Source organism: Schistocerca piceifrons, chromosome 9, assembly GCF_021461385.2.
Source record: "Schistocerca piceifrons isolate TAMUIC-IGC-003096 chromosome 9, iqSchPice1.1, whole genome shotgun sequence".
Lineage (NCBI taxonomy): Eukaryota > Metazoa > Arthropoda > Insecta > Orthoptera > Acrididae > Schistocerca > Schistocerca piceifrons.
In genome coordinates, this window is record NC_060146.1 from 182,402,844 (window position 1) to 182,426,715 (window position 23,872).

Sequence of the window (23,872 nt, forward strand, 5' to 3'; positions counted from 1 at the left end):
CATGAACCCTGCTGTCAGCAGGGAACTGTTCAAGCCGGTGGAGGCTCTGTAATTGTGTGCAGCGTGTGCAGTTGGAATGATATGGGACTTCTGATACGTCTAGGTACCACTGTGACAGGTGACACGTACGTCAGTATCCTGTCTGATCAGCTGCATCCATTCATGTACATTGTGCATTCCGACCGACTTGGGACATTCCAGCAGCACAATGCGACACCCACACTTCCAGAATTACTACAGAGAGGCTCCAGGAACTCTCTTCTGAATTTAGACACTTCCGCTGGCCAGCAAACTCCCCAGACATGAATATTATTGAGCATATCTGGGATGTTTCACAACGTGCTGTTCAGAAGAGAGTTCCACCCCTTTGTACTCTTACGGATTTATGGACAGCCCTGCAGGATTAATAGTGTCAGTTCCCTCCAGCACTACTTCAGACATTAGTCGAGTCCATGTCGGGTCGTGCTGCGGCACTTTTGGGTGCTCCCGGGCGCCCTACACGATATTAGGATGGTGTACCAGTTTCTTTGGCTCTTCAGTGTATATGAACCGTACAAATGTAGAACATATATACGCTTAGTTATCATATTAGTCTTTCTTAACACAGTCCATATAACGCATCATCAGTTACTGTGCTGCTGAAACTACTTTCTGCATATTTCCTCATCGAATTCTCACAGCATTACCTGACTGCTCTATTGGTACATAGAGGTTTCGGTCGGTGCAGAGATAGTCGATGTTGTTCAAAAATGACTCTGAGCACTATGGGACTTAACATCTGAGGTCATAAGTCCCCTAGAAGTTAGAACTACTTAAACCTAACTAACCTAGGGACATCACACACATCCATACCCGAGGCAGGATTCGAACCTGCGACCGTAGCGGTAGCGCGGTTCCAGACTGAAGCGCCTAGAACCGCTCCGCCACTGTGTTCGGCGATGTTGTTAAGGCGACTGTTCGCGATAAGCGGGAAATCTCGGTTCTACTCCAGATGCGGCACAAATTTTCATAAGTTCCTTTTGGTTAATTGACTTATACTTGATACAGCTGATGTCAAGAAATTCGCAGTACGTCAGTATTGCTTCATTAGTTTTTACCATCTTATCTTCAGCATTCTTCTGCAGCACCACATTTCCTCTTCTCATCCGTGTTGCTTACTACCCAAATTCCATTTCCATTCCAGACAAATATTTCCAAAAATGTCTGCCTAACAGCTAAATTTCTATTCGATGTTAAAATATTTAAATTTTTTCAGAAAATATTTTCGAAATATCACTTCCGCGTTTTACATCATCAGTTGTCGTGCTGCCCAAACTATTTTCTGAATGACATCCCCTCGTCTAATTCTCACAGCATCGCATGATTTAATTCTCCTACATTCCATTTCCTTGTTCGTCTTTCATTGATGTCCACATCGTAGTGTGTTTCAGTACACTGTCCATTGTATTCAACTGATCTTCCAACCTCTCTGATGCCTTTGATAGAATTACAATGTCGTTAGAAACCAAAAATTTTTTATTTCTTGTCCCTGAACTTTAACGTATTTTTCAAATTTATCAATGGTTTCCTTCATCGCTTGCGCTATGTGCAGATTGAATAAAATACGGGCTATGTCAAAACCTTGTCTCACTTGGTTCTCAACTATTGCCTTCGTTTCCAAGTTCTTCAACTATTTTAACGGCAGTCTCGCTTGTGCACAAGTTGTAGATCACCTTTCGCTCCGTGTATTTTATCACGGCTAACTTCAGAATTCTAACTGTCTCGATATTCAATTCCATTAAAACATGGAACGGAACTGCGTCTGTAGTCATGCATTTTGCCCACAAATGTATTAAGAACTGTTTTTAGCTCGTACGATCTGGAAAATTTTATCATGCATTTCATCTGACTTGGGATTAGATCTTATGCCTTAATGACGGAAAGTAAAGAGTGAAATGTTTTAAACTTAAATTACGATCAGGGAATAGAGGAAGCTGTTAGCGTTTTAAAGGGAGAGAGAATGTACACAGGCATTAAGTTAGGCAAATAGCAAACTCTGCAATCCTCACCTTGAAACTTGGGTAGCCCTTATCCAGTGTGCTCATGAATGCACCGTCATTTCCCTTTAGTGCAAAATCATTTTTGAGTGTATCAACCATATTACTAAATTGCTTGTCGATATCTGTTTGTATAGGCCTATTAGTGTTGTCTATGGTGATAAGAGAAATGTCAGATAATGATGCCAATCACTACAGTTTTAAATTGGCTAACGTGATCAGTCATCTTACGCTAGCAGCCCGCTCCTGACAAATCTGACAGTCCATCGACTCACTTTGGCCATACGTCTACGTTTAGGAGGTAAGAAATGTGTTATTCTGTACAACATTGTCAGTCAGCTTAGTAGCGTGATACAGCAACCACATTCGTTCACTGTAATTACCGATTTTACCACCACGAACAGCAGACACTTAACTACTGAATAATGTAATATACTGCAAGACAAGGCTTTTGGAGGAATGTGGGAGTTGGGGGTATGTTTTTTATATCGATGGTGGCCAAGACGCACTCTCAGGTAGGACTGCACAAATTTTGGAGTGCGCAGTCTTCCTTTGTGTATGCATTGTTCGTTTTTACTGTGCTGACAACTCTTAGCCTAAGTATAATTTCAATTTTTAATATCACAGGTACAATCATCGGAACGCGCACCAGAAAAATTGATAGAAAGTTAATTTCTACCGAAGAAATACTAAATGACATACATTTTAGAATTGCATATGATGTAAGCAAGAGGCAAGGAGCAAAATAGCCTTAAAACGTAAGAATTGAAATTGTAGATGTAATTTATAAGAAAATAATTTTTCACCCCTGATGAGAGTATCGATGTATTATTTTATAAGAGTTTTAGTACCTTGCTGTTTTTTTTTCACGGTCGTTTCTACTTTTCTGTGCAGGTTTCTAACGGGATGGTGAAAAATACCTCGCAAGTTAATGCAGAGATTACGTTGTAGGTGTCATAATTCGACTAGGAAACAAATCGTGCAAACTGCCTGTCAATTTGCTGATGTAAAGGGTTTAAGAACGGAAAGGAAATGGCTGGAAAAGATTCGGGTCAAAGGTTCTTTGAAAAGATACAGGCTGTCCGTCAGAGAGCCAGGAAACTGTAGTAGGAGGAGGGCAATCGCCTTCAAATACACACATCAAACAAAGTTTTGCATCACCCCGGTTCCCAGAACTCCTGAAGACAGACGTTGACTGTGGATATTGTATCATAGACAAAGTCCCTTCCACTGTCCAGAAATGTCACTAACACCCCCCCCCTCCTCCCCCAAAGAAGTAAGCAACCATGTATGAGTAGCGCCTATTAGACGGAGGGGGTCCGACAGCCGATCATTTCCAATCATTCCACCAGTTAGGAGGTACACGGCTCGTGTTGTCTGTAGTTCAACCATGCCTAGACGGTCAATAACGCGATTCGATCGCGTCCGAATTGTTACTTTGTGCCAGGAAGGGCTCTCAACAAGGGAAGTGTCCAGGTGTCTCGGAGTGAACCAAAGCGATGTTGTTCGGACATGGAGAAGATACAGACAGACAGGAACTGTCGATGACATGCCTCGCTCAGAGCGCCCAACGGCAGTGGATGACCGCTACCTATGGATTATGGCTCGGAGGAACCCTGACAACAACGCCACCATGTTGAATAATGCTTTTTGTGCAGCCATAGGACGTCGTGTTACGACTGAAACTGTGCGCAATAGGCTGCTTGATGGGTAACTTCACTCCCAAAGTCCAAGGCGAGGTCTATCTTTGCAACCACGACACCATGCAGCGCGGTAGAGATGGGACCAACAACATGGCTAATGGACCGCTCAGGATTGGCATCACGTTCTCTTCACAGATGAGTGTCGCATATGCCCTCAACCAGACAATCGTCGGAGACGTGTTTGGAGGCAACCCGGTCAGACTGAACGCCTTAGACACACTGTCCAGCGAATGCAGCAAGGTGGAGTTTCCTGCTGTATTTGGGTGGCATTATGTGGGGCCGACGTACCCCGCTGGTGGTCATGGAAGGCGCCGTAACGGCTGTACGATACGTGAATGCCACCCTCCGACCGACAGTGCAACCATATCGGCAGCATATGGCAAGGCAATCGTCTTAATGGACGACAATTCGTGCCAACATCGTGCATATCTTGTGAATGACTTCCTTCAGGATAACGACATCGTTCGACTAGGATGGGCAGCATGTTCTCCAGACATGAACCCTGTCGAACATGCCTGGTATAGATTGAAAAGGGCTGTTAATGGACGACGTGACCCACCAACCACTCTGAGGGATCTACGGTACGCCGAATCGCCATTGACGAGTGGGACAATCTGAACCAACAGTGCCTTGATGATGAACTTGTGGATAGTATGCCAAGGCGAATACAGGCATGCATCAATGCAAGAGGACGTGCTACTGGGTATTAGAGGTATCGGTGTGTAGAGAAATCTCGATCACCACCTCTGAAGATCTCGCTGTATGGTGGTACAACATGCAATGCGTGGTTTTCATGTGCAATAAAAAGGACGGAAATGATGTTTATTTTGATCTCTATTCCAATTTTCTGTACAGGTTCTGGAACTCTCGGAACCGAGGTGATGCAAAACCCTTTTTGATGTGTGTAAAATACATGTTGAAAGAATTTTTATGACTGAAAATATGAAAGAAATTTCCTCCTTATACGATCTTCAATAGCGATGAATTGGGGCTATCAACAGTGCCTCAGAAAACAACTAAAGTAATTTCGCCAGAGAGTAACAAAGAGGTCCGTTCAGCAGAAGAAGGTCAAAATGTAGTATTATTGTTTATTTGTGTGTTTCAGGTATTTATACACCGCCAGCTATAGTATTTTCCAGGAAGAGGATGAAACTGGAACCTGTTGTTACTTCTAGATAATCACACTACTTATATAAGTCTTTTTGGCTGTGAAATATTGCAGGGAAAATTTTTCGTCTCTCTGTCACTCTATTCCAGTCATGAACAAGAGTAATTTTGTGTCCTCTAAAGACTGAATATAACTCTGCAGCATAACTCTATAGAAGATGATGACTTGCTTGGTGTCCCTGTACACTTTGAAAAAAAAAAAACCATACTTGACGATTCTTATTCCAACAGCGATATTGAAAACTTACCACTTTCAAGGAAACATGGTAAAAACGTGAAAACGCTTTCAGCTGACGGATTTAATGAGTCCATCTCTCATCCAGTTTCATCGCGTAGATTAATTGGCGCTGGAACTGTTTCTAAGATGAAGATTAAACATAGAGAAAAAATCTCAATTCGAAAGCAACTGTTGAACATTCGAAGCTATCAGAATCCAAAACAACACAACCCGTTTGTTCAGGTGTTCCTACTAAGGCTAATGACAACAAAAAAGAAAATATCTCTCAGTTTCATTACATTCATCCCTGGGCGTGGAGCAGGGTTGAAAAAATCCAAATCGTTCTGCAACAGTCTGAAACAGTATGAAGCTGGCCAATTAAAAGCATTCTAGGAGAGAAAAAAAGAAAAAAAAACAACAAAGAGACAAGAACTTCGACAAAAGGATGAAGAAAGGAAAGAAAGTTATGATAAGAAAATTAAGGTTCAAATGGCTCTGAACACTATGGGCCTTAACTGCTGAGGTTTTCAGTCCCCTATAACTTAGAACTACTTAAACCTAACCAACCTAAGGACATCACACACATCCATGCCCGAGGCAGGACTCGAACCTGCGACCGTAGCGGTCGCGCGGTTCCGGACTGTAGCGCCTAGAACCGCTCGGCCACTCCGGCCGGCGAAAATTAAGGGAAAATGGTTGAAAAGAAAGCTTGAAATTGAAGAAGAGCTCATAATCTATCAAAGGGCAACTCATCATATATGACGTGAAACAAAGGAAAGAAGAAGAAAAACTTTTTGCGCCAGTCGTGGATAGAGCTTGGAAGACTGTTGGGATAGCATCAGCAACGGTGGCACCAAACGCGTTCTCACTACGCAGGCTCAGGGTCTTCCTAATAACGATCACTGCTAAAGCTTACAGGGTACTCAATCGTAACGCTGAAGTCGTAATCAGCGCCCTCCATAGCCTCACCTGATAAGCCAGTTGAAACTGCACAAATGTAAACTTTTAAAAAGTGTTGGAACGAAAAATTTGTACTTCGATTTAATTTTTCATGAATATGATGAAGTATACAGATAAAGTACACTTTGACTAGTTTTTCATTAGTTTTGGAATGAAACTGGCTTTTTACAGCAAAGAAATATGTTGAGTGTAGACTCTTACCTGGCTTCAGCCTGTTCATATCAGTATCAATGGTGAGCGAAATGTACGCTAATGTTGCTATCTCCACAAGGCACAAAACCTGTAATGGAAAAATACATTTGTACTCAATTGGTTCCAGATTATGCTTGAAATATTGTAATGATATATTTTATTCAAAGACAGATTGTTGCTTCTTAGCGTTCACAGTGTTACTGTTTAGTATCTTACTGGTGTCACGCAGAAAACGTTGACCTTTCCTGAAAGTATAAATGAACATGCACTCACCTCATAGATTCGGCAGAACAAAGGAGGGGAAAGACGTACACTTGGGAAAAAAAAAATTGGTTGGTTTTTCAGCGTTCTTGCAGTATTTGACAAACCATGGACTCTTTGTATAGCTTGCTAAGAAACAATATTGGGCCAAACGATAAACATATATGTTGGTCTCAAGAGAGCTGTATGCCAACACTCCAATTTCAGAAATAATCGTGAACTATAAGAATCCAGCTGGATGTTCTGAAGATAGCGCTCAGTGACCTATAGTATATCTTAATGGGTGGAGATAAAAATAACTCTTAGCCCATTAACTTAAGTTCCTGTGCCGTCCAATATTTACTGATAGATAACCTTCTATGACATTTACTTTAATGATTTAAGCCCATAGAATAGAAACAATTACATCAATATGGCGATGAAAATAAAAATCAATTGAGGAATACGTCCAGCATATCCAGAAATAATAACCATAATAAGACATCCAGCATTCTGAGTCTTCATACGAAGTCTGCCAACGACGAGACTGTCCACATCGTGAAGATGGTCAACAAATACTATAATTTATAAACAGACCATGAACGTTTGCAAACAAGCAATGAACTTAGTGAGAATTAGTCAGCATTCCCTGGATTGCCATTTCCTTCCATTGCAGTGATATCATAATTCGTATTTCTACGATGTACTTGGTCACATTAAATTTCTACCTGTCACTAATTATATAATGGGAAAGTTACAACAGGTAGAGTGAGAGGAAATACCTTAGAGTTTAAGTGCGCTTTGTGCATATACTTTGCGCATCTTCGACAACCATTCAAGGAATTGGATTTAGTTTACGTTGCTACGCCAGTGCCTCAGCGCTGCCGCAGTTGTAAGCAACTATGGCAGCACTGGCGTCAACCTCGTGCAAATTGTTTCTGATAATTGGCAACAATGCTTCCATCGGTCAAGGATTTACTTTCTCAATATGGAATGTAGGCAGCCTCAAAAAGTGTTTACTCCGAACCCCAAAAAAAGGCGTTTGCCTCACAAAATCGAATACCGCGACATCCATCAAGTGAATATACGCTTCTCGCACAATTGTAAGTTGTTTGTATCAGACAGATTTAGGCCAGTTGACATAACCTTTCTGTATGGATTGGCACGTCAACCTATGGAGAACTGCGGAAATGAATAGACAGGAACACTTGCCACAGTATACAGGGTGAGTCACTAACTATCGAAATCTAGAATAACTCAGAAAGTATGAGAGTAGCTGAAAAGTTTGTGGGACAAATGTTGCATGGGACAACGGGGGCAATAATACGACATTGATTTTTGTTGGTAAGTGGGGTCGCGTCAGAGATATTAAGGTCAGACTTGTTTTTTTCTTTTTGTTTTAAATGGAATGCTATAGTTTGGTACTTATTTTCTGTTAGCGGCTGTCGAAACGAATCCAATGATGTGTAACAGTAAGGTCTTTGAAGAACAACGAATCAGCGAAGATCAAAAAGGTGGCATGAACGTCCATTTACAGAAGGTGTTCGAAGTGATAGCCGTTGGTATCAATACAGTGCTGCAATCTTCTCGTGTATTGAGTGGTGTTCCTTATCACTTCGGCACTTATCGAAGCACATTCTCTAACAATTCTCTCTCATGTATCGTGCAAATAGTAAATATTTGCCGAATACGGCGTATCCATCTAACATGCCATTGACATGTAAACACCATTCAAAGGTTTCGCCATACAACACTAATAAGAACGGTAAGACTACTATCGTCCAATCAAGCGAATGTGGATGGTGTATTCGTTCGAAGAACAAGTCGATGTGCTTCTCATTTACGGAGAATGCCAACGAAATTCACTGAGAGCTAGAGACTTATACCCTCAAAGATATCCCTACACGTCGTACGTTTAAATATGTGTATGATAAATTGAGAACAACTGGATCTTGAACGCATCGGAAACATATCCGGCAAAGGAAAGTTACTAACGAGGAAACGGAAATTGGTACTCTTGCCACTGTGATTCGAGATCCTTGTGTTAATTAGTGTCAAATCGCAAGGGATTCTGGCATGAGTCAGAGTAGTGTTGTTCGTGTTCTGCATCGCCATAAATATCATCCTTACCATGTCAGTCGCCACCAAGAATTAACTGATACAGATTGTATCCGTCGCACTGAATTCTGCCGATGGGCTCAACTTCAGTGAGAATTCAGATTCAGAGGGATGAGAAATTTATTAATTTGATTTAATTTACTGACGAGGCTACATCCACGAACCATGGAAATGTTAATTTGCATAACATGCATTATTGGGCAACTGAAAATAATTGTTGGCTCTGGCAAGTTGCACATCAAAAACTGTGGCCGGTGACTGTAAGGTGTGGTATTCTGGAGGGCAGAATTATAGGCCCCTATTTCATCGAAGGAAATCTTAATGGTAGGAAGTACACAACATTCCTGCAACAAAAATTAAGCCTGTTATTGAAAGAAACGCCATTAGGAACACGGAACAGAATGTGGTATCAACATGATGGGTCGCTCGGCACATTTTTCGCTGATGGCTACAAATGAGTTTCAGAGACAACTCCTAAATCGTTGGATTGGACGAGGAGGAGATTTGTCGTGGGGATTCGTAAAAGCCATTATTTATAAAGACGTTCCAAGTACAGATGAAGATATGCGAGAGAGAATTGTCAGAGCATGTGGTTCGACAAGTGTCGAAGTGATCAGGAATACCACTCAATCCATGATAAGAAGATTGCAGCACTGCATTGATACCAATGTCCATAGCTTCGAACACCTTCTGTAAATGGACGTTCATGCTACCTTTGTGACCTTCGTCGACTTTCAAAGAACTTACTGTTACATATCATTCGATTTGTTTCGATAGCCGCTATCAGAAAATAAGTACCAAACAATAGCATCCCAATTAAAAAAAAAAAAAAAAAAAAAACCAACGTCATATTATGGCTCCCGTTGTCCAATGCAACTTTTGTCCCACAAACGTTTCAGCTCCTATCATACTTTCGGTGTTATTCTTGGTGGCGGTAGTTAGCGACTCACCCTGTATAACTTAAGGATAAACTAAGCAAAGGCAAAGGTCATGAGTTGAAAGAAGAAGGTGGTAAAATGTAGTGGAAGAAGCACTACAGATTTCCCCTGTCTGATATGGACGGTTACACAGGACTGGCTAGACATAAGACGATAATGAACTGAGGAATTAGTGCCTTGAAGTACTCGGATACAGCTGGAACACAGGTTTATGAAGTAGTGAAATGTGGACTGTTGTAAGAAAAAGAAGGAACTGCAAGCGTATGAAACAGAGTTGTATCGAGGGGCGTTAAGGTTTGGTGGACAGATAAAGTTAAAAATAAATGAGAACATAGAAAAATAAGAATTAGGAGATGAAGTTTATGGGAGGACCTAAACAGGGGAAGGGAGAGGTTGTTGTGCCTCCTGCAAACGGCATCTAGGATCAGCTAACCTTACACTGGAAGAAATAGTAGGAGGATACAATGGTAGGTGACTAGTAGAGAGTTGAACGTGCATATTATATTATAGAGCATGAGGGCAGAAGATTGTCAGAAGACAGGAAGAAATGGAACAGCATCTAACCAGTGGAAAGGACGATGGCTAAAAAATAAATATAAAAAAACGTTGAAAGGTGAAATTATAGAATTATAGGACACACCAATAGTGGAGAAAAGCACCTTGGTGAAGTTGCAATGCTTTAATTACCATCATAGTTTTTCCCTTGTGTACTCACCAGACAGAAGACAGAAGTGATGATGGTGCCAGTCATGAGGTAGGACCCACAGGAACACTTGCATGGAACTACCAACACTGCAACACTCTTGGGTTTTCTGACTGGTGAGTTGCTCTGTAACTAAGGGATGAAGGTCACATTATATACAACGGCTTGAAGCACATTTAGAAACTACTGGTAATACAGTTAAGAGAGGTGAGTGACAAAACTGATTACACCGCATTCAATCAGTACCCTCAGCTGGTCAGCTGATTGTGTAACTTCCTTATTATTGGCCTATCCACTCGTATTTCACTAGATTAGATTTACTGCATGTGTGAATGGAAGAACTCTGCCACCGACGTATAGGTACAAAACTAGAAGCAAAAATATGTTGCCTCACAGAAAGAACGGCAATACTCAAATTGTTAATCTACTCACGGAAATAGAACGCCTGACAAGCCTTTTGTCCAACCAACATGTTCCACATCATAACGTTTGCTGTGAGTATATTCTAAGGTTCTTGAAACTTGGATTAGTGACAAAGTTTCACAATGAAGTGGTTTCAATGCTGCTGGACAATGTGTGAGATTCACAGTGGATTAACTATGGCAAACGTGTCAACCAATTGACAAAGGGCCTAGAATGCTAATACAGAAACTCACTTCATTCTTAAAGTGAGGCGAGTTGAAGATTTACAGTCAATAAGAATCTGTCACTCTCTCCTTCCTGGTGTTATCCCTCTGAATAGGCTTCACTATTTTCTCTGGTAATTTTTTTTTTACCATTGAGTCGGTATGTCGGTATGGTGTTTCGATCTCGTCGTTCTGGATCTACACAAGCATGCTTGGGGATCATGTACACTCCTACATGCAGTTTGTTTCTCCTCGGCACTATGGCATCTACCAGCAGAACAATGCAACGTCTTACACAACTCGCAGTGCACATGCATGGTTTGAACAGCATCAGGACGAGTTTACCGTACTCCTCTGGCTTTCAAACTCCCCGAACCCAATCGAGAACCTGTGGGACCACCTCGATCGTGCTGCCGGCCGTTGTGGCCGAGCGGTTCTAGGCGCTTCAGTCTGGAACCGCGCCACCGCTACGGTCGCAGGTTCAAATCCTGCCTGGGGCATGGATGTGTGTGATGTCCTTAGGTTAGTTAGGTTTAAGTAGTTCTAAGTTCTAGGGGACTGATGACCTCAGATGTTAAATCACATAGTGCTCAGAGCCGTTTGAACCATTTTCGATCGTGCTGTTGGCGTCAGGGATCCTCAACGGAGATACCTGGCGAAGCTGATTACAGTACTGGAGTCGGCATGGCTCCACATCCCTGTCGGTACCTCCCAGAACCTCACTGACACTCTTCCAGCACATCTCACAGTGGGTCGTGCTGCAAAAGTTGGCTACTCGGGATTTTTACCAGCAGTCACATTAATGTTGCTGAGCAGTGTACATACATAGTCTACGACTAGTACTCTGGTCAACACCGCGAACTTAGTACTGTGAGTCTTCGACCAAAGTGGAAGGATTATTTGCCCTCGTAAAATGTTTATATGCGATCTCGCGTGACTCCAGCCGTGCGGACTAGGTGCCTTGTCACGGTTCGCGCGGCTCCCCCTCTCGGAGTTTCGAGTCCTCCCTCGGGCATTGGTGTGTGCCTCGTCTTTACCGTAAGTTAGTTAGATTAAGTAGTATGTAAGCCTAGGGACCGATGACCTCAGCAGTTTGGTCCCATAGGAACTTACCACAAATTTCCAAAAAAATTTTCGCGTGGCTCCATACGGTGCGGTCTCATGAGGAGATTATTGTGAACTTACAAGTGCTGCCCGATAAGTGGAGATTGGACTGTCTGAACTTTAAGTCAAGTGCTGGTTGAAGCTCTTGGTGGCCACAGCGGATCACGCTGCTGACAGAAGTCGAGGACACAAGTCAAATGTGCTTTTATTCTAGAATGAAATTTTAACCTTGCAGCGGAGTATGCGCTGATATGAAACTTTCTAGCACATTAAAACTGTGTTCCGGAGCGAGACTCTAACTCGGGATCTTGCCTTTCGCAAGCCGAAATTCTGTTGGTAAACTTATTATAACCTCATGATCTTAGATTTACGACCTGAAACACATTATTAAGCTGTATGTAAGAGACAACTGCGGTTGAATGCAGTCAATTACACTACTGCCCATTAAAATTGCTACACCAAGGAGAAATGCAGATGATAAACGGGTATTCATTGGACAAATATATTGTATTAGAACTGGCATGTGATTTCATTTTCACGCAATTTGGATGCATAGATCCTGAGAAATCAGTACCCAGAACAACCACCTCTGGCCGTAATAACGGCCTTGATACGACTGGGCATTGAGTCAAACAGAGCTTGGATGGCATGTACAGGTACAGCTGCCCATGCAGCTTCAACACGACTCGGCCAACATTGACCAGATGTTTTCAATTGGTGCGAGATCTGGAGAATGTGCTGGCCAGGGCAGCAGTCGAACATTTTCTGTATCCAGAAAGGCCCGTACAGGAGCTGCAACATGCGGTCGTGCATTATCCTGCTGAAATGTAGGGTTTCCCAGGGCTCGAATGAATGGTACAGCCACGGGTCATAACACATCTGAAATGTAACGTCCACTGTTCAAAGTGCCGTCAATGCGAACAAGAGGTGACCGAGACTTGTAACCAATGGCACACCATACCACCACGCCAGGTGATTCGCCAGTATGGCGATGACGAATACACGCTTCCAATGTGCGATGACGCCAAACACGGATGCGACCATGATGGTGCTGTAAACAGAACCTGGATTCATCCGAAAAAATGACGTTTTGCCATTCGTGCACCTAGGTTCGTCGTTGAGTACACCGTCGCAGGCGCTCCTGTCTGTGGTGCAGCGTCAAGGGTAACCGCAGCCATGGTCTCCGAGCTGATAGTCCATGCTGCTGCAAATGTCATTGAAGTCTTCATGCAGATGGTTGTTGTTTTGCATACGTCCCCATCTGTTGACTCAGTGATCGAAAAGTGGCTGCACGATCCGTTACAGCAATGCGGATAAGATGCCTGTCATCTCGACTGCTAGTGATACGAGGCCGTTGGGATCCATCACGGCGTTCCGTATTACCCTTCTGAACCCACCAATTCCATATTCTGCTAACAGCCGTTGGATCTCGACCAACGGGAGCAGCAATGTCGTGATACGATAAACCGCAATCACGATAGGCTACAATCCAATCTTTATCAAAGTCGGAAACGTGATGGTACTCATTTCTCCTCCTTACACGAGGCAACACAACAATTCGCCGTGCGGTTCTAGGCACTTCAGTCTGGAATCGCGTGACCACTACGGTCGCAGGTTCGAATCCTGCCTCGGGCATGGATGTGTGTGATGTCCTTAGGTTAGGTTTAATTAGTTCTAAGTTCTAGGCGACTGATGACCTCAGAAGTTAAGTCGCATAGTGCTAAGAGCCATTTGAACCATTTGAACAACAATTCACCAGGGCAACGCCGGTGAACTGCTGTTTGTGTATGAGAAATTGGTTATAAACTTTCCTCATGTCAGCACGTTGTAGGTGTCGCCACCGGCGCCAACCTTGTGTGAATGCTCTGAAAAGCTAATCATTTGCATATCACAGCATCTTCTTCCTGTCGGTTAAATGTCGCGTCTGTAGCACGTCATATTCGTGGTGTAGCAATTTTAATGGCCAGTAGTCTATTTACTGGGGTTAACGAAGGCGATGTTGGCCTGATGTACTCGACGATACCCCTTAGCTACACTGCCTATCAGCCTGAGGATGCTTAAATAAGGTGAAACGCGTAGTAGATAAAGAAAAAAAAAACTAAAATTGCAACCAAGACTATTTTCAACTAATACTACTAAACACTGGTTTGCTGATTCTTGCCACGGAGGGATTGGAAGAATTTCTTTCTTTTTTTTCTAAATATTCTCGTTACGAATTGGTCAAAGTAGCCCTCCCTTCTTGCTGTCGGTTAAATTTCGCGTCTGTAGCACGTCATCTTCGTGGTGTAGCAATTTTAATGGCCAGTAGTGTATTACTGCTCTTTCCTTATTTTTATAAAGAAAATAAGGTGGCATCCTTTTATTTCGAGACTTGAAGTGGCGTTGAGACTTTTCCACCTACCATTTCATCATTTACAGTCGATTACATGTATGTTAGAATCTGCGACCGGCGATAAAGGAAACCAATGGGGTCGCCGAGACAGCTTTACACTACGTGAAGTAAGCAAACTGGCTGCTATTGAACTAGGGAAATCGCAAGAATTAGAAAATGTATTCGCATATTGTGAATACAGTACCACCACAGCTATACAACTTACTGGAGCCAGATGACAATTTTTACCCGACCGGGGAACAGAACCCAGAATTCTAGCTTTACACCAGAGGTTGTCTTAACGGCTTCGGCTACCAAAAGATGCTTCACAGGCAATCGCAAACTTCCGTATGTCCTAGCGTCTGCTTCCCACATTGCTCGCACAGCGATGTGATTCCCTCACAGGGAGAAACTTATTATTTATACAATATTGCAATGCCTATGTTGTTAAGAGGAACGAAGGAATGGTGCTTCGAAGATTGTCCGGAGGAACAGGCACTGCTGCCACTACAACAGCCGCTTATGAAATACATGAAATGCATTCGTAGTTGCTAAAACGGACAACCTTCAGGTGTGGAAGGGAATAACAACAAATGTTTGTGCTCGACCGGGTCTCGAACCCGGATTTCCCGCTTTACGCTAGCCGTAGCCTTAACAACTTCGGCTATCCGTGCACGAGTTATGGCCAGACCTACAACCTGTACTCGCACACAGATTACCAGGTGTACCAGTATGTAATGAGTGTTAAGATACAAATGTGTCGATAGGGAACATTTGTTGTGAACGAGCCTTAATTTTTTTTGGTTGGTTGGTATGACATCTGTCAAAGATATTTAGTATACATCAAGTCATGGAACAAACAACATCATATGTTTTCATCGTGTTAACAATGTCGAATTTTGTACCAGAAAGTGATGATTTGCGGAAAGCATTAATTTTTTGTTTTCATTTGAAAAAGAGTGCTGCAGAGTCGCATCGAATGCTTGTCGAGGCATATGGTGATCATGCTCTATCAGAAGCAACATGCAAAAGATGGTTTCAATGGTTCAGAAATAATGATCTTGATGTAAGAAATGAAGAACGTGGCAGACCACCAAAAAAGTTCGAAGACGCCGAATTGCAAGCAATATTGGATGAAGATGATACTTTGAGTCAGACGCAAATGGCAGCAATACTAAATGTTGCACAACAAACAATTTCTGACCGTTTGAAAGCTATCGGAAAGATCAAAAAGTATGGAAAACGGGTGCCACATGAACTGAATGAAAGACAGATGGAAAACCGAAAAACCATTTGTCAAATTTTGCTTCAAAGACATGAAAGAAAATCAATTTTGCATCGAATTGTTACTGGCGACGAAAAATGGATTTATTTTAAAAATCCTAAACGGGAAAAATCATGGGTTAATACGGGACAACCATCAACATCGACTGCAAAACCAGATCGATTCGGCAAGAAGACAATGCTCTGTGTTTGGTGGGATCAGAAAAGTGTGGTGTATCATGAGCTTCTATAACCCGGTGAAACTGTGAATACTAATCGCTACAGACAACAAATGATCAATTTGATGCATTGATCGAAAAAAGACCAGAATGGGCCAGAAGACATGGCAAAGTAATTTTTTTACACGACAATGCACCTGCACACAAAGCAAAACTGGTTCAGGATACAATCAAAACACTTGGCTGGGAGCTGCTATCCCACCCGCCGTATTAGTCAGACTTGACCCCTTCCGACTACCATTTTTTTTCATCAATGGGACACGCATTGGCTGAGGAACACTTCAATTCCTACGAAGAAGTCGAAAATTGGGTGTCTGATTGGTTTGCTTCAAAAGACGAACATTTCCTTTGACATGGTGTCCACAAATTGCCAGAAATGTGGTCAAAATGTATAGAAAGCAAAGGTCAGTACTTTGAATAAAATGTTTTTACTTTTCAATTCAAAATTAGTGTTTCATATTCACAAAAAACGCTCATTTCATACCGGTGCACCTGGTATGTGATTCCCGTAGAGGGGAGGACATTTTAATTGAAAGTCGCTGCCTGATATGCATGCATGTCCGAAGGAACAATTGCACAGTTCCTCTTAACAGCAAAGGCCCTGCAGTATCATGTTTATCCGCCGATATCGGGCAGTGATTTCCAATTAAAATGTGCTCCCCTGTACTCGAATTACGTAATGTGTGCACGAGTACATGTTGTGACGCAGGACCGATGACATATGGAAGTCTTAGACGAGAATCGTGCACAGATAGCCAAAGAGGTTGCCGGCACGGTAGCTCAGCGTGTTCGGTCAGAGGGTTAGTCGCCCTCTGTAATGAAACACTGACTTAATGGAACGACGATGAACTTGAACGTCATGGGACGTCGGCCCCGAACAAACAGAACGAACAATCACGAAGAAAATGATATAAAAAAAGAGGTTAAGATGACCGCTCGCGTAAAGCGAGAAATCCAGGTTCGAGTCACAATCGGGAATAAATTTGCACTGTCGTCATTCCCTTACACAGCTGATGGTTGTTCGTACTTGGAACCGTGAATATATTTCTTTTACTTATTGTTTAGTTTCCTCGGCAGGTTGACTTGGCTTTGGCATGAAATACATTAGTGCAGCGTCTGCAGCTATCGATGTAATGTTCCTTCGGACGTACACACATGCACTGCATAAACTTTACAGACAAATAACGATACTGCTTTAATGTAAGTTATATGAAGCTTTTTTTATGTTTTAGCAGAAAACAGTCTTGGTTGTAATTTTAGTTTTTTTATTTATCAACTACGCGTTTCACCTTATTTACGCATCTTCAGGCTAATCTTAATATGGTATTTCTTAGGACGATCCTTTAGACAGTGTAGCTAAGGCGCATCGTCGAGTACATCAGGCCAACATCGCCTTCGTTAACCTCAGTAAATACTTTCTAGATGGACATGAGTGAGTCCTGCATAAGTAGTTACTACTTAAGCCCCATCTTATTCTATTATTTGCTCCTGTGAACTTGAACGCGTTATGCAAGTCTTGGAGTCACTCTTGTCCGTCTAGAAAGTATTTACTGAGGTTAACGAAGACGATATTGGCCTGATGTATTCGACGATGCCCCTTAGCTACATTGTCTATAGGATCGTCGTAAGAAATACCATATTAAGATCAGCCTGAAGATGCCTGAATAAGGTGAAACGCGTACTTGATAAATAAAAAAAAACTATAATTGCAACCAAGACTGTTTTCAACTAATACTACCAAACACTGGTTTGCTGATTCATGCCACAGAGGGATTGGAAGAATTTCTTATTTTTATCTAAATATTCTCGTTAAGAATTGGTCAAAGTACCTCTCCACTTACAAAAATTCGTGAGCAGTAACTTGCACTGTCAGCATGTTCCGCGCAGTAAACTGTCATGGCAGGAACATTCCTTATAGGTCATCTTAATTAGTTAATTAGTCAAGGGGGAAAATGACAGGGGACGCTATTCTAAGATACTGATTACTTCAGTATCTAGATCTCAAACACTTGAGACACTGGAAAACAGACGTTCGAAGGTCATCAGCTGGAATCTTATTCCCTAAACAGAAATGCAGTCTGGTCTTTTTTGGGACATACTGAATAGGCGTTTTCCAAATATTCCCTTCTACTGTAGGAGATTTAGTGTAATGTTTCACTTCTTATCACTTCACCGGATAACTGCCCAAATTTCTTCTTCAGACAAAGTAACGTCCACATCTAGGATGATACCATGCCTTGTCGTTATGAATGAGGAAGTAATAGCCTCCATGTTACTGTTCTGAAAAACTTGACTCCGAACGGAAGTGTCTGCAGTTTCCCCAGAGCAAGTTGCTGCTTTTCCGCGATTGCATTCTGACGGTATTATGTTTGTGATAAATTTATTTTCCCCATCGCAGTCACGATATTGTAGTCTACCCAAAGACATAGGATGTAGATGACCGACATGCTAATCCTTAGTTTTAATAATGATTTGAAACGAGCCAACATCAGATTTGTCGTAGGTAATTATCTACTGTACACTTTGAGCTCGGCCACTTACCGATTCTGCCTGTGCTGTTGCTGCGTCCGTGTGGTGCCCGGCTGTATCATCAGAACCACGTCTGCACTGCCATCCAGCATCCGCGAGCGGCAGTGTATCTGACCTTCTACTTTGCCGTTCGTTGTCGCTGTCGTTCGCCTCCCAAGAGTTCTTTTCGAGGCTAATCATCTCGACGCCTTCATCTTGTGCTGGATTATCGGCGTCTCTGTCCACAGCATTTAAGGCATCCACTATCATAGCAAGTTCTTCTGACATTGCTTCTTGACTGTTGTCAGAGTTTAGCTCACTACCATTCGGTTTCTCGCCGTCGCTACCGTCCATGTCGGTAGTTAACTCTGCAGAGAGGAACTTGGATTCTATTGTCGCCACCTACTCACGAAGCAAACTAGAAGACTCAGCTGTGGACGCTAGCTGGAAGACTGCTCTTCTAAGGCGTACAGAGAATTCCAAGAGACTCCTTGTAGAAGCCAGCATTCGTTCTTCCTCTCACACTGACTGCTCCATTAGTGCGAGGCCGGGGAATATAAACGACTCCACTTAAGGAGCAGGAAGGAAACTGCGGCTTTGCTCCGGACACGTCAGTTGCTGACCGAATTGTCACGAAGCCCACGCTCGGGAATGAGAGGATTCGAGATGAAACAGAGAAAAAAAGAGTGTAAAACTACAAAAAATAAAGATGAGGCTTAACAGGAATCCCGGGGCACCTCGGGAGCTATTGAATTTATCTGACGAAAAGAGAAGTCATAAAAATTCAGTAAATAATACTGGTGAAAGGAAATACAGTGGGTCGGCGAAGGTGCCCGCATGTCGTCGGCTATGATCAGTGCAACAGTGCCCTCTATAATCATGTGATCATCGAGAAACATAAAATAGGTCATGTACTTGTACACGATGCACTGATGAGCTAAAACGTTATGATCACCTGCTTAGTAGTTTGTTTGTCCGTCATTCCACGTATCAGGAATCTGACAGTTCGTTAGTAGGTTTGTGGAGGCATTTCGCATTAGATGTCTATTCACTGTTCATGTAATTCGCGTAAATAACGGGGATGGAGGGCCGGCCGTGGTGGCCGAGCGGTTCTAGGCGCTTCAGTACGGAACCACGCGGCTGCTACGGTCGCAGGTTCGAATCCTGCCTCGGGCATGGATGTGTGTGACGTCCATAGGTTAGTTAGGTTTAAGTAGTTCTAAGTTCTAGGGGACTGATGACCTCAGATGTTAAGTCCCATAGTGCTCAGAGCCATTTGAACCATTTTGAACCGGCGATGGCGCCCGATAGCGATGGGTGCCATGGCCGAATTTGGTCGCCGAGACACCAATGTGTGTTCACCAAAATGCTCATCCAACCACTGTAGCACGGTCCTGGCTTCGAGACACGGACAGGTATACTGCTGAAAGGTGACATCGCACCCGGGGGGAGACATCAAGCATAAATGGATGCAGGTGGTTCGCAGCTGTCTTCAGTTACTACCAGAAGTCCCATGCAAGCTCAGGAGATTGTCTCCCATAGCATAACATTGCTACACACCAGCCGGCGTCCGTGGGGCGCTGCACATTTCGAGCTACATTCACCTCGATGATGGCGTTTGTGGACACGACCATCGACCTAGTGTAGTAAAAATGTAATTCACCCGAAGAGCCGACACGTTTCCGTTGATCGACAGCCCAATTCCGATGATCCCGTAACCACTGCAATCTTAATTGACGAAGTCACTGGGTCAACATTTGAACACACAGGAGTGGTCGGCTGCGGAGCTCCATATTCAACAATGTACAATGAACGATGTTCTCCAGCATTTGTGTTCTTTCGGCGAAGTCCCCACAGATCACCATCTATCCTACTTTACGGAGCACACAGGCCTCCGAAACCCACTTTCTGTGAAGATTCGTGGACGTCCAACCATTTAGCGCATAGTGGTAATTTTACTGTTCTTCTACCTTTCTCCGTAGATGCTCCAGATAGTAGCAAGTGGACATGCTACCAGGTTCGCTGTTTTAGAGACAGACCTTCACAGGCTCTGCGTAGTAATAATCTACCCTTTGTCAATTATTTCAATGGATTTCCGCATTTGTAACCCAGTGTGATCCTCCCTCCGTGTCTGCTGTGTTTACATAATTTTTTACCGCGTCCCATCATCAGACAGCATCCAGGGTCGTCGTGGGAAGTGGTCATAATGTATTGGCTTATCAGTGTAGTTTACAGGCTTAACACAAGGCACTTAAAAGCTACTTCTTAAACATACTAGAACAAGTGAAATTCTTTGTTCATGGTAAAAGTGAACAACAGCTCCTGTGTAACGAACAGAACGTTTTCATATTAGATTGGTATTTTGATATCTAACAAGACTTACTAGTACCACAGAACCTCAAGTGGAGCAGTGCAAGGCTGTACCTTAATTACCTAAATGTACATGCACTTTTAGGCAATGTTCAGGTCATAAACAGCCATGAGACACTCCAAGCTGATGAACAGGTCAGTGTCATAAGAGAATCCAAGGTTACTTAACGTCACAAGACTACCCAATGGACAAATATCTGCTTAGTCGGAGGCCTCTGTGTTCGATCCTAACTTTGTTTAATTTCATACAATTTAAGGAAAAGCCTGGCATTCAAATACCTACATTCACCTAGGTGCAACTCTCACTTTCATATTCAGCCCATTTCCAAACACCTTCGTAGGCATTTTCTTAAACTTTGTCACAATACCTACGTACACTCGCACATCCCCGAAGACTCAGCAGCCTCATGGCACAGCTGCAGGTTGGATGTTGAGTTATTACTCTTTACTTTAATTAAACAGAGACGTTTTAAGCTACAGAACTCATTTACTTTGCTATCCACCACTGCAAATTATTTAAGGGGGTATTTTGTATTCGGAAGTGATAAAGTTTTTCTAAAAATCTTTCATCTTGTTCACGAAATGTCGTCCACATATGACGTCCTTGGCTATCATCCAGTACACGAGACAAATTTTTCCCCGTTTCTTTAGTGTTTCTATGGAATTCGTTAGGAGCACATGCCAAATATTCTCATGGAGTAATACTTGTGACATGATAGGCAAAATCCCATACTATGTATTCGTGAACTCTCTAAAAGTTTTCTGAAAACTGCACTTTCTTATTATAGTACACTCTCGATTATCCACAGGCGGATTATCTGCTTTTTGGCGGATCATTCGTGGCCTATTTGTCCCACTTTTTTTGTTGCTGAAAATTTGTCTTTATCCCAGGAGTGGCTGCGGGCGAATGATGATACGCCGTTACAACAAGAGTATAATAAAAAATCTGCTGCTCGAACACTGCAAGCACTATACCGAAATTTTTGCGGTGTTCAGTCATTGACGTCTGTTGTTGTTGAAAAACGTCCGAAAAACGAAAACGTGTTTCTTTACCGGTATCTTTACCGGTTCATCTGAAACTAGAAATAATACACAATCTCGGAAGTGCAATATTGGTATCTGAAACCAGTCATTGATTTCAATAGTGGTGAAACCATGATCTGTGAAATATTGTGCTTCGGTTCACGGTTCGCAATGAAATGAAGCCGGTATTCAATTCACGGATTAAGTAGCAACGCCGTCCGCCCCCGTAGCTGAGTGGCCAGCGCGACGGAATTTCAATCTTAAGGGCCCGGGTTCGATTCCCAGCTGGGTCGGAGATTTTCTCCGCTCTGGGAGTAGGTGTTGTGTTGTCCTAATCATCATAATTTCATCCCCATCGACGCTCAAGTTGTCGAAGTGGAGTCAAATCGGAGGACTTGCACCTGGCGAACGGTCTACCCGACGGGAGGGCCTAGTCACGCGATATACAGGGTGTTACAAAAAGGTACGGCCAAACTTTCAGGAAACATTCCTCACACACAAATAAAGAAAATATGTTATGTGGACATGTGTCCGGAAACGCTTACTTTCCATGTTAGAGCTCATTTTATTACTTCTCTTCAAATCACATTAATCATGGAATGGAAACACACAGCAACAGAACGTACCAGCATGACTTCAAACACTTTGTTACAGGAAATGTTCAAAATGTCCTCCGTTAGCGAGGATACGTGCATCCACCCTCCGTCGCATGGAATCCCTGATGCGCTGATGCAGCCCTGGAGAATGGCGTATTGTATCACAGCCGTCCACAATACGAGCACGAAGAGTCTCTACATTTGGTACCGGGGTTGCGTAGACAAGAGCTTTCAAATGCCCCCGTAAATGAAAGTCAAGAGGGTTGAGGTCAGGAGATGGAATTGGTCCGCCTCTACCAATCCGTCGGTCACCGAATTTGTTGTTGAGAAGCGTACGAACACTTCGACTGAAATGTGCAGGAGCTCCATCATGCATGAACCACATGTTGTGTCGTACTTGTAAAGGCACATGTTCTAGCAGCACAGGTAGAGTATCTCGTATCAAATCATGATAACGTGCTCCATTGAGCGTAGGTGGAAGAACATGGGGCCCAATCAAGACATCACCAACAATGCCTGCCCAAACGTTCACAGAAAATCTGTGTTGATGACGTGATTGCACAACTGTGTGCGGATTCTCGTCAGCCCACACATGTTGATTGTGAAAATTTACAATTTGATCACGTTGGAATGAAGCCTCATCCGTAAAGAGAACATTTGCACTGAAATGAGGATTGACACATTGTTGGATGAACCATTCGCAGGTTTACCCGTGGAGGCCAATCAGCTGCTGATAGTGCCTGCACACGCTGTATATGGTACGGAAACAACTGGTTCTCCCGTAGCACTCTCCATACAGTAACTTGGTCAACGTTAACTTGTACAGCAGCAACTTCTTTGACACTGACTTTAGTGTTATCGTCAACTGCACGAAGAAATGCCTCGTCCATTGCAGGTGTTCTCGTCGTTCTAGGTCTTCCCTAGTCGCGAGTCATAGACTGGAATGTTCCGTGCTCCCTAAGACGCCGACCAATTGCTTCGAACGTCTTCGTGTCGGGACACCTTCGTTCTGGAAATCTGTCTCGATACAAACGTACCGCGCCACGGCTATTGCCCCGTGCTAACCCATACATAAAATGGGCATCTGCCAACTCTGCATTTGTAAACATTGCACTGACTGCAAAACCACGTTCGTGATGAACACTAACCTGTTGATGCTACGTACTGATGCGCTTGATGCTAGTACTGTAGAGCAATGAGTCGCATGTCAACACAAGCACCGAAGTCAACATTACCTTCCTTCAATCGGGCCAACTGGCGGTGAATCGAGGAAGTACAGTACATACTGACGAAACTAAAATGAGCTGTAATATGGAAATTAAGCGTTTCCGGACACATGTCCACATAACATATTTTCTTTATTTGTGTGTGAGGAATGTTTCGTGAAGGTTTGGCCGTACCTTTGTGTAACACCCTGTATATCATCCAGGTTTTGAACTTCATCTTGTTCAGACATTATTCCAGGCCAAGTAGCTCTTTCACATCAATAACCGCAACC

At 43.0% G+C, this 23,872-nt stretch overlaps 1 protein-coding gene across 3 annotated transcripts in view; it reads right to left on the reverse strand.

The window, feature by feature from the left end:
- LOC124717279 overlaps window positions 1-18,908 on the reverse strand; it is a 32,672-nt gene extending 13,764 nt beyond the window's left edge. For all 3 annotated transcript variants that reach the window (XR_007005730.1, XM_047244095.1, XM_047244094.1), the window contains exons 1-3: window positions 18,419-18,908; window positions 10,287-10,406; window positions 6,285-6,363 (exon numbers count right to left, since the gene is read on the reverse strand). Coding sequence is in view for 2 of the 3 variants with exons in the window: in XM_047244095.1 (XP_047100051.1) it covers window positions 6,285-6,363; window positions 10,287-10,406; window positions 18,419-18,739 (520 nt within the window). In the remaining variant the exon portion in view is untranslated. The remainder of the gene's footprint in view (window positions 1-6,284; window positions 6,364-10,286; window positions 10,407-18,418) is intronic.
- Window positions 18,909-23,872: the final 4,964 nt, after the last annotated feature.